This window comes from Balaenoptera acutorostrata, chromosome 8 (genome assembly GCF_949987535.1).
Source record: "Balaenoptera acutorostrata chromosome 8, mBalAcu1.1, whole genome shotgun sequence".
NCBI lineage: Eukaryota > Metazoa > Chordata > Mammalia > Artiodactyla > Balaenopteridae > Balaenoptera > Balaenoptera acutorostrata.
In genome coordinates, this window is record NC_080071.1 from 38,340,902 (window position 1) to 38,353,426 (window position 12,525).

The following is a 12,525-nucleotide window of genomic DNA, read 5'->3' on the forward strand; positions in this document are numbered from 1 at the left end:
GTTCACTCTTGATGCTGTACGTTCTATGGGTTTTAACAACTTTATAATGACATGTATCCACCATTACAGTATCACACAGAGTAGTTTCACTGCCCTCAAAATCCTCTGTACACCACCTATTCATCCATCCATCCCTCTGGCAACCACTGATCCCTTTTTCATCCCGCTCTATTGAGGTATAATTGACAAAACTGTAACATATCTAAAATGTACAACATTATGATGTGATACATGTATACACTGTGAAAGAACTCTGCCTATGGGAGTTTTTTAAACTACTATTTCTATTTTCTAAATTTTAGATAATGAATTACTTGTACGCAAGAGAAAAAGTTCTTTTCTAAATAGAACTATAGGGGAACAACAGTGTCAAATGTTGCAGAATAGTCAAACAGGATAAGCGCTGAAAATGGGCTATTGGATTTAGTAACACAGAAGGATAATTGAAGGCAAAGATAGTCAAGGGAAGAAGGAATGGGATCAGGAACAGAAGTAAAGTGGTTAGTTCTGGAGAAGAGGAAGGCCACACTGAGAGAGCAGAGCTAGAGTCTCGCATGGGCTGAGCCTAGGAGGAGGGGAGCGGCGACCGAGGATGTTGAGGGTATTTCTAAGTCATTCCCACTCTGGCTGAGGAAGGGAAGTGGGGCCAGCACTAACTGGCTATGAGCACAGGGAAGAGGGGGTGGTGATGATTAGCAAGCTTGAAGCGCCCAACAAGATGGGAGAGGGGAAGAAGGAAGGATGGCAGAGTATGATGAGAGTGAATTTTCCAATTTTAAGGTCATCGAGGCAATCCCCTAGTGGTCTATTTGTGGCAATGGCTGTTGTTTCTGGAAAGTTAAACTAACCCAGGTTAGTTTATATTACTATATGAAACAGCAAGGCCTGGAAGCATATATCACCCTCTGCAGGGATTGAAGGAGAAGGAGATGGGAGATGAAGCCCGTCGTAGAAGCACAAGACCTCTGAAGAATGAATCCCAAACAGGGTAAGGAAGAAGAAGAAAGTATGGAAGAAAGAATCATCGCTGTGCATCAGACAACCCAAGTCTCCAGATTGCATCAGTTAATGAAGCTCAAAAATATCTATCGGCCCCTCGACCCCAACCAAGTCACCAAAACTCTTCATGCCTCAATTTTGTCATCAATATTTATCTCCTGCACAACAAACTATTAACGCTGGTTATCTCCAGATTTTGGCATTAGAGCACCTTCTCATCATTTCTTCTTTCTGCTTTTCCTTATTTTTCCAAGTTGTTTTACGAGAATCTGTGTATGAAAGCGTTTCAAAATTTGTAAGGGGCTTTACAAGTGTAAATATTACTAGTATTGAAAGAAATACCATCCCAGAAATATCTGCTCCATTGTTCCACAAGGTCCCTGCTCGATCATTCTTAGATTAAAATTCACATCACTACAGTCCCAAATATTAGACCATATGAGACTAAGCAGCCTTTCCAGGAGGCTACCATTAAAATAAATACATTATCTAGGGGTGCCTAGTTCTTTCCAATTAAAGATGTATATACTAAAAATTTTCCAAGTCTCTGTCCTCACTGGGTCTTTCCAGTTAATGGATATAATTTAAGATGGTTTACCTCATGGAGCCATCAAAACATACTTGTCATATTTTCCAGACTCTCAAAGGCAGTCAAAGGGAATGTTAAAAGAATTGGTGATAACGTAATACTACTCATTAATGTGCAATGTGTTTTCTTTCCCTAGAACGATATGTGCAACTTTAATAGTAATCTAAAGTAATACTTTATCCCCCAAACACCAATCTACCAGTGAGAAATTCTGGTACTAGGACAAGTGAGGGAGGGGATGTTCTGAGTCAGTCCTCTGATTTCCCTGAAACAACAAAGAGGCATTTCTTTATGCCAACCTCATCTGCACATAGGTTTCTAGAACACTGCCTACAAATGATTCCTTAAATTCCTGACGAAAGCACTCCTAAAAAATAACTGACCTTTGGACTTAGAGCCAACGCACTGTCTTCCACCACCGATGCAGCAAAGTCTGTTCGACTCTTAGAACCATGGCCCCCTATCTGTCCTCACTACCCACAGCTTCCCCATTGTATAACTTATTCAAGTCTTAGTAATCCTCCTAACTTTCCTCACCCTCCTGGTCATCTGGAAATTTTATATCCATTGTCCAATCTTCCCTACCAAATCCTATTCTCAGGAAAGGCTCTCAGCCTGGTTTACACTAAGTATCAGCAACTGAGAGATTACCGGGAGCAAGTGCATTTCAGCCCTACCTCTTAATGGTTCCATTTTTGCACGTTTCCCTTTGTAACAGAAGCATAACTGATAGACCAGAAGGCGCGTTACAAAGAATGGAAAAGGAGCTGTCCTGCCAGGCTAGCACTCAGCATCCCAGATTGCAGAAGTGCTTTGCTGTGAAGACCTGACAGGCAAAAGGGGCTTTAATGCTGTAAGTCAAAGGATCTCAGAGCCTGAAGTCCCATTATCCTTAAGTGCTACAGGACAAGGGTAAGAACTTCTGAGTTGTCTATAACAGGCTTTAATAAAAAAAAAAAAATCAGAGAAAGAACGTCACAGGGAAGAATTGCATGGGATTGAAGAGTGACAGAATTAATATCATGACATCTTAGATTTAACTGTGTAACTCTGGGCATCAGCCCCTATGGCAGAGGAGACCTGGGTGCCGATGGATTTTCCACCACTCCTGAATTTGTAACACACAGACCACCAAACCATCCATGCATAAGGCCTGCCCTACTTTTTAGTTATTTTCTGCTATTCCCCTTGCCGAACCTTTCTTATTTAAATGTTGGGTCCAATTGTTCATTTCTGTTGCAGGCAGAAAAAAACCCTGCATGTAATGGCTCTGAAAATTCTTTCCATAACTATATAAATGGAAGGAAATACTAAATTAAGCAGCAGACTAGTATACCTTATACTGAGTAAATAATAGCTTGTTGTGCATTAGTATACTTGTTTTAAGGTGTTCTTTGATCTAGTATGAAAAAAAAGGGCAGAAAGCTTCACAGATGATGTGCTAGAGTGTAACTAATTATTGGGAGTTGAGTTCATAAGCACAATGCTGACTAAAAGCAAGGCCAGAATAATTGTTTCATGGTGAAGGTATTTGTAAATAGAGTATGCACTCCAAGAAGCCATGTGACCCAATGTCAGGTCATTTGCAAATGCAGTTTATATACATGCTGTTGGGACAGTCTCAGACAAGGATATTAGTTAGAATAAAAGCCAACCAACACTCCATGCTGATGAGGGCAATAGAAAGTAATCCATCTGAATTCCCCAAAGATACAGCAAGACAAGTTAGTTTACTTAGATCTTGCATTATTTCAATTCTGGTTTTGAGTAATAGTTTATAGTTTTTAGAGCGCTCATAATAGCCTGGTAAAATATAATTTCACATAAGATATAAAGGTCTAACATTTTAAAACATCTTTATAATTTTGCCTAATTACAAAAACAATATATGCACTAGTGAAATTTTCAAGTTAAACAAAAATCAAAAGCTGTAATCTTGCCATCTCTAGAGATAGCAATTATTAACAGTTTGGGATAAGTTCTTCCTGATCTTTTCCTACAAATATGTAATATGTTCATACATCAATTTATAATATTCAACAATATATAATTATTCATAAATAACACAGATAATATATTCAACAATATTGAACAATATTCAATAATAATGCCTATTAGTTGTTGGGGATACATCAGTGAGCAAAACCAATAAAATTCTCACCTTCTTTGAGCTTACATTCTAGTGAGAGCAGGCAGATGGTAAACGATACAAAAAATACATAAATAAATTATATGTTAGACGGTATTAAAAATTATGGGGAAAAAATAGAGCAGGATAAAAGGGATTAGAAATACCAAGGGCACCAGACCTTACTAACAGGTAACATTTGAACGATGATTATAAAGAGGTGAGGATGTGACCCACGTAGACACTGGAGAAAGAGTATTTCAGCAGGGGAGTACCCAGTGCAAAGGCCCTGAGGTAGGTGTGTGAGTGGCATGTTCTAGAAATAACAAGGAGACTGGTGTGGCTGGAGAAGTATGAATGAGGGCTGAGGATAGAAAATGAGGTGACATCGTGTAGGGCACTGTAAACCTCTGAAAGAATTGTGAGTTTGGATTTTACTCTAGTGAAATAAGGAGACTATGAAAACTTTGTGAGCTGACTTGTGATACAATATGACTTAAAAATTTAAAACCCCTGGCTATTGTATTGAGAAAAGAGTGTGGAGGGGAAGAGCGGAAGCAGAGAAGTAGATTAAGAAGCTACGGCTATGAAATACTCCAGAGATGATGGTGGCTTGGACCTGGGTGGTGGCAGTTGAGTGGTGAGAAATGGTCAGATTTTGGATAAATTTTGCAGGTAGAGCCAATTGTACTTCCTGATGAGTTAGATGTGCAACACGAGAGAATCATGCCTATAACATTTTTGGCACAAGCATTAGGAAGAAATGAGTTGCCTTAACAGAGATAGAGAAACAGAGGAGCAAGCTTGGCAGAAAAGAGATTGTAAGTTCTGTTTTGGACATGTTAAGTTTGTTGTCTATTAGAAAAATATGTACATATATATGTATATATACCCACATATATTATTCTATACATACTTTTAAACATTATTCTAAACATACTTCTCTATGACTTGCTTTTGTTCTTGTGGACATTTTTTCCATATCAGGACATACAGATCACCTCATGGGATATTTTGTATGGACTCAATTTTAGTCTTTATTATAGTGTTGTAGGCAGAATTCTAAAGATATGGCCTCTAAGATTCACACCTGCCCACCATCTACTTTGTACAAATCTGGTATAATCCCCTCCCCTCGGGTGTGGGCAGGACTTGTGAATATGATAGGACTGTCACTTCTTTGATTAGGTTATATTATAAGGCTGTGATGGGACAGCCTCTCGTGTGTCACTCCTGACATTATGTTAGCCTCTGTGAGAGCCAACTGGAGTTTCTCCCTTTGGCTTTGAAGAAGTAAGCTGCCAAGTTGTGAGAGGGCCATATGGCTAGTAGTACCTGAGGGCAGTCTCTAGGAGCTAAGAGAGACTTTTGGCCAGCAGTCAGTAAGAAAATGGGAAGCTCAATCTATAACTGCAAGGAACTCAGTTCTGCCAACAACTTGAATGGGCTTTGAAAAGAATGCCAAGACCAAATGAGAACGCCACCTGGCCACCTCCTTGCTTTCGGCCTTGTGAGACCCTAAGCAGAGAAACCAGTGATGCCATGCCAGACTTCTGACCTACAGAAGATAATAAATAGGTGTTTGCCTTAAGCTGCTGTATTTGTAGTGATTTGTTACACAGCAACAGAAAATTAATATACATGATATTTCTGTCAGTGTCTTTAGGAGCCAAGCATGAATACCCCTACCACGGAGCAAATGACTGATTAGACTACAAAACCCACTAGAATGATAACCCATGAACGTGAGTGTTTCTTGAGCCACTATGAATAAATATAATCATATATTTAGTCAGTCTTTTCTGTCTTGCATCCTTTTTGAGGACTGCAGAATCTTGTAAGAGAATTAGCATACAGTGATTTTCATAAGGCTGCAGAATTTAAACCTCAGAAATTTGGTTCTGGCTTTGTGACTATCTTATATAACCATTCTGTCATAATTTTCCACCCATAAACCAAGGAGTTTGGCCTTAAAACTATGCATGCTATCAAGCCCAGCAGGTACCTCTCTAGGAGTCAAACAGGCAGACAGAAGGCAAGTAATCACTGTGCCTCACTGCTAAGTCGTTCTGTTCACCACAAGGAGGGAACACCATTAAATATTTAAAACAATCACAAAGAGAACACACAGCAGGTAAACAACTATGATTACTTGCCCCATAGGCCTCACAGCAAGTGCCTGGGATGAGGTTTACATCACATTAAAGACACCCCTTTGTAGCTTCTATCAAAAGGAAGACCAAGAGTTTCACAACTGAGATTTCAAAATAAGGATCGTTCTCTTGCTGCATATCTTTGGGCAGAGTTTCTGAGGACTTACCAGAAGTTACCACAAGGTAGGAAAGACACAGAAATGAGAAATACAGTTTCCACTTTGTATAGCCAAAGCAAATGTTGATGGAATAAATTCTCTCTTATTAGGCACTGGCTTTTAGCCTTATGATTTAAGGACTGGTGGGCTGCTTGGGCCTGGGCAGTACAGCCAGCCCCTAAAATCCGATCATACTTAAATGTGCTTGGGTAAGTTGGCCCCTGGATGGCTGGCCAGCCACTCTTGTGAAGAGCCAGGGCCGCATATTGCTGGTCTCCATAGGGGAGGATATGGTGAACATCTCCCCAGAGCAGCCCAAGGCCATAGGACATGCATCCAGCCTTATTCACCTTTGTAGGTAACACCTGCTATTGTTTCTCCTCTGACCAGACAGGAAAAGACCTGGCTTTCTTGAAGGTCTACAAGTTATCAGATTATTGCCACCATCCCTTCTTTGCTGTCAACAGTCACCCTTTATTCCTCTCTTTGGCTAGAGACTTTCCTCTTCTTTCCCCACTGTGTCTCTGGAGGAAAAGGACATTGACTTTGGCTTGTCCATGATCAAGGTCTGCTGGTCTGCAGTTCTGTGTAAAGACCTCCTCATTTAGAGAAAAGGACCTGCTTCTAGCAATCCCTCAAGAACCAAAAAACTAGTCCTCAACCAGACTAAAATCTTCACCTGACATTTATATATTTATAGGACTGCACGATTTACAAAATATTTATATAGAATTTTACTCGTTACATTATGTATGCAAGTAGCATGCCCAAGACTACCCAGCTGGTGAGTGGGGCAGTTGGGACAAAAAGATAGATCTGCCGGACATAAATTCCTACACCTGTGTAGACAGAGGAATGACAGAGTGGTGACAGTTTTCCAGGCAGCCCCTGAGCAGCTGGTCCCCGTGAGAGGTCACTCGGGGAGAGAGAACTGAATTAGGAATCAGAAAGCCCACAGTCTGTTCTGTGCCCTGTCTTGAGGACGCTGTGTGGCCTTAGGCAAGTCACTTCAGCTCTCTGAGCCTCTGTTTCCTCACGTGTAAATGAAAGAAATCTCTAATATGTCTATTAACTGAAAGGTGATATATCTACAGTATGAAACCCCAGAATAAGGCCAATCTACCTTGGGGGGGCTCTATCCCAGGTCACTACTGTCTAATGAATTGGGGTCCTTCTTCATGTTCAGTGAAGAGAAGTCAAACTGCCAGAATTAGTCACTGAGCCATTGAGAAATTTAGGATAGATGCCAGTGCTCAGGATATAGACTTACGTTGAGAAAATCTATATGAAAAAATAGGAAATGCTTTGAAAAGAATTCCCCCTGAAACTTCTCTGCAAATTATCATTTTTGTTAACCAGTCTCAAATTATTCAGGGAACTCAGTGAATGTAGAGAACAAAAAAAGCACACAGTTTTCCCAGTGGAGATACCTATTGGAGATAATCCATTAATCCTGGATTTAAAAAAAATGATTTCCTTATATTCTACCACTGATAAACAACTACTTAGTTATGATTACTGGGAAAAACTATGGACCCATATACCAGACTCAAGAAGAGAGGACGCAAACCTTTGCAAGAAGACAGCACAATTCTAAAAGGTACCCTCTGTCTCTAGGATAATTCTAGAATTACCTTTAATGAAAGGGTGAAGCAATTCCATTTTGTCATTTTATTTTTTTGTCTTGAGGGAAATACTTAGTATGTTAATGAAAGATATTATCTGAATTGATTGTCTTTATCTTATCATCTACACCATCTTATATCAGGCTTGTAAGGAGAAGGTTCAAGCCTCTTAGCTTCTTGAGGGAGAGTTCTGTGGCTCAGTCTGGAGTTTGTTTCATTCATTAATTAACATAAGCAGTTGACACCTGTCACTGAGGCAAAATATTCTTGAAAAGGGAGGAAGCCTAAGCAGATAAATAATTTTGCTTTTCCTGGTGTGATACATAACACACACACACACACACACACACACACACAACATATACACATTTGTAGGACAAATCTATTAACTACCTATATTTAGGCAGAATTCTCTCTCTCTCTCTCTCACCTCCATCTGTACTGATTAATTCTTTTCCAATTTTTTTCCCCTCAGCATGAGAAGGGGAATATAAAGTAATTTTATATTTCAGTACCACAGAAAGAGAACTGTAAAAATCATGGTATATTGCATCTTCAGAGTTGCATTTAAAATCTGGTATTAGTTGTGTGGAAGATTGGAAGCATTTTAGGTGGAAGGTCAAGAAATAATGATGGTCTAGGTACTTGCTTTATTTTATCATAGGGATGAAAGTGACTTCACAAAATGGTCACTGCTTAACCTACCACAGTTTACTGTCTTCAGACATCATTGCCTCTAACTACTGGATCAGGGCATGAAATTTTTATGCTCAGTCCCATAGAATTAACTGTTGCATTTTCGCTTGAGAGCCCACAACATTCTTTTTATAGATCAGCGGGCAGGCTGTCTTACTGGAATGGACTGTAAGTGTGGAAGAAGACGTGAAGCGGCTATATCGCTCATCAGGAAGAGATGTGGTAGGAGTCTGCCTGTAGACATAAGGATATGGACTATTCAGGCTCACTATATTGTATCAGCAAGAAGTATTCTTGAGACATATACTGTTTTTCATAAGAAAAAAAGTAATGATTGGTCAAGAACTTTTTACTCCCTGTTAAAGGTGAAGATACCTGTAGCCTATGACCCAGCATGTCACTCTCCTAGGTACAGACACTACAAAAACTCTTGCACATGTGCACTTGGAGACATGGACAAGAATGTCCTTGGCAGTTATGCATGTAACAGCAAAACACTGAATCCAAATGTCCATCAACTCTGCAGTGGATAAAGTGACACATTCATACGATGGAATACTTAGGAGCCCTAAAAATAAATGAATGAATTACAAATGCACATGACTCAGGAATTTATGTTGAATGAACAAGCAAGCCACAGAAGAAGATATACAGTATAATTCAATTTATATAAAGTTCAGAGACATGCAAAATGTAAAATATGTAATAATATGTAAAAAAATGTAATAATATATTTGGCAGGGATTCAAACATATGTGATGAAACTATATATAAAAGCAAAGGAATGTTAAATTAGGATAGTGTGTGGGAAATAAAGGAGAGTGGATTAGGGAAGAGCAGTACAAGGATTCAAAAGTAATGATTGTATTCTCTTTCTTAAACTCGGTAGTGGGTGTTTATCATGTTTTGTTACACTTTTGCATATGTCTTATGAACCAACTTTTAAAATGGTGTAAATTTGTTGACTCTTTTTGCTACCCTAGAATTCGACTTTATGGCCCCAAGCTCAGAGCAGAATAATAGCAATCCATACCAAATTTAGCACTATAATTTGGGGGTAGGAATCGACCATCACCTCTTAACCTCTAATCTAATATGTTGACTTTGTAACAATGAATTGGCAATTAATGATTTTTTTCTGCATAGCTAGCCTTTCAGTTTGTTCAGCTGTTACTGATGTTAGTAATAGAATACTGAGAGCATTTCTGCATAAAACTGTGTGTTTAGAAGTCTTTTCTTCAGTATCCTCTCTCTAAAGTCAAGAAGGAAAGAAACATAGCAAAAGGCAAAACTTCATAACATCAGTCTTAACCCAATCATAATGTTAACGCATATAAATATTGACACCTATAAATCATTTCTGCTCTGCTAGTCACAGAACCAAGGTTGATGGTATTCTTCCTTACAGGAGGAGAACTAAAGAAGTTCTGGACTGTGTACTTTCCCAAGGAGGGTATCTCAAAGCTCAGAAATACTGCATCAGAACTGACGAGAGCTAGAGGCTGGTTAGCATTGGGGCAGCTAAGAGAGCACACTGGAGAGACACCCAACTCGGACAGGGAGTTCATGAAAGGATGTCCAAGATACAGGCATCTCCACTTGATGCTGAAGAATGAATAGAAAATACGTAGAGGATGTAGCCTGGGGAAAGAGAATTCCAGGCAGCCACAGAGATGTGGTAAATTTCAGGAATTTAAGCTTTCCACACAGAGATCTGCAAAGATCTGAATGAAGTTATAAATTTGACTTGGATTCCAGCCTCCCAACCATTGCTGTGTCCCACCCCAGACATTGGAGACAGCACAGGGCAGGATTCAGAGGCAGAGCTTTGGAGTCTGAGAGACTAGGACTGAATCCTTGTCTGTCTCCAGAGTCGTAGACCAGCTCTCATTGCTGATTAAATGTTCAGTTATTATTACTGATCTAACCTTTGTTCTGAAGCCAGTGTGATCTTTCTAAAGTATAACTCCTGCTTCTCCCCCATTTGCAACTCAACTACTGGTTCCCCATTGCCCAAGATAAATACTCAAACTTCTTAACACGGCTTTCAAAACCTTTGGGCGATCTGGCCCCTATTTCCCTCTCCCACCTCATCAGCCTGGCCCTCCAGCTACATTAACTCATCTCCATTCCCAGACTCCTCATGCTCTCTCAGTCTTGCCTGGAACACACCACCGTCCTCACTGCAACACTCCTGTTACTCTTCAGACCTCAGCTTTGTAATGTAGTAATTTAATCTTGTAATTTATTGAATACACACCACACACACATGGGTGCACACACACACGTAGAGACATTTTATAAATTCATGTAAATTTATCTGGATGATACTCTATACCACCTTAAAAGTTAGACTTCTGCCAAGTCAGAATCTATATTAATATATTCTGTACATCAGCACAATGTGCCTTCATAATTAACATTAAACAGTAACAGAATCCAACGTACTCTTTCTTCGGAGCAATCTTTTAAAATATGGTAGTTGTACTAGCATCTATCAGGAAATAACTATGTTATATACACATTTTTATTATTAACCATTTCATAGTTTAATATAAACTATGTTTAATATAAAATGTGCATGAGTATACTTAATGCATGGGTTTACTTATATGTTTAATACAAAATGCTCCCAATCATAAAAAAGCATCAGACTAGAGGACTAAAGAATGTCTTTAGCAGTTATGTGTGTAACAGTGAAACACTGAATCCAAATTTCCATCAATACTACAGTGGATAAAAAAAAGTGACACTTATTCATACAATGGAATACTTTGCAGCAGTGAAAATAAATGAATTACAAATTCATGTGACTTAGGAACATATATTGAATGGAAAAGCAAGTCACAGAAGAATACTTACAGTATAATTCAGTTTATATAAAGTTCAGAGACATGTAAAATGTAACAATATAATTGGCAGGGATTCAAACATATGCAATGAAACTATATAGCCATTTTGCCACAAATCAGGGTAGAGAGAGGAAGCTTTCCTGTCAGTCAGCAGTAGGCGATGTTAAAAATCAGATCACAGGGGAAAGATTTAGAAGAATTGCCAGTAAATTCAGGGGTTGCTATCGAGTTGTATGATGTCCCTTTTTTGCTTCAGCCAGCAAACCAGGGTAACAACTGAACCTTAAGACTGCAACCAGAGGCCTCCTCTTACCTCGGCATCAAAGCGGGGATCCTGGTAGGCATCACTGATGTTTACTGGAAGGCCTGTAGAAGCCACCAGCTCAGCAACACTGTTATTTATTAGCCAGTCGGAGTATGATGATTTCTCCATGCTTTCTTTGAAACTATCAGAACATCAAGGCAGGCAGTAAGAAAAGAGAAAAACATCAGTTTACCTGAAAGCAAACTCTATAAGAGTACACTCATAGCAGGATTACCTACCCTCATTAAGAAGGGGTAAGTGACCTTAATCACAGAACAATAGTGAGGTAATTATAAGCAGCTACTTCAAAACTACTTACCTGCTATCATGTAAAATAATCAACTCCATGGGTAGAAATGATAGATCCTCTATGATCCAGAGGATAACTCTAGGTTGTATTTAGGCCCCAAAGCAGGCAGACATAAAGCAGATAACCAGGTAATGACCAAAACTGACGATAGGATGCCAACGCCATGGCATAATAAATTCCACTGACCTTCCTAGTTTGCACCCCCTAACTAAGCAGACCAGATGTTTGATACCAGGGAGAATTAAACCTAAGGATGGAGAAAAATCCGGAAATAAATTGAGAATTTACAAAAGTTTAAGTGTAGCAAAAGAGCACGTCTAGACTCAGTGTTAGTGTTTTGTAACTATTTTTGTAGTTTCAGAGTATGTTTCTTAACAAAAACACACTTCCTACTTACAAAATCTTACTGGAAAATCTGTTTTAACTCTACCCTTAACAATAATAATTTAAAATAATCCATATTTGATTTTAACAAGGAATTTTATGTTAAATGATTTTGTGAACTTTCCCTTGTGTCACTTTCACTACTTCACTACAAATGTCAAATTTACAGAAATGCCATGAGAATTAGTAAGATTCCTCACTTCATCCCTCCCTTCCATCATTTCTTCCCCCGGTGCCTATTGAGCACTGCCACGAGCTGTGGAAATGCAAACTTGAGCACTGTTCAAATTAGCAATATCAAGGAAGATTTTCAGGGAGGATGTTAGA

The 12,525-nt window shown here is 39.1% G+C and overlaps 1 protein-coding gene across 1 annotated transcript in view; it reads right to left on the bottom strand.

Annotated features, from left to right (window-relative positions):
• The window catches only part of PDE11A (phosphodiesterase 11A), a 447,087-nt gene that overhangs the window by 207,082 nt on the left and 227,480 nt on the right, over positions 1–12,525 (bottom strand). Inside the window, exon 6 of the mRNA XM_007190409.2 lies at positions 11,514–11,646. Coding sequence (XP_007190471.1) covers positions 11,514–11,646 — 133 coding nt within the window. The remainder of the gene's footprint in view (positions 1–11,513; positions 11,647–12,525) is intronic.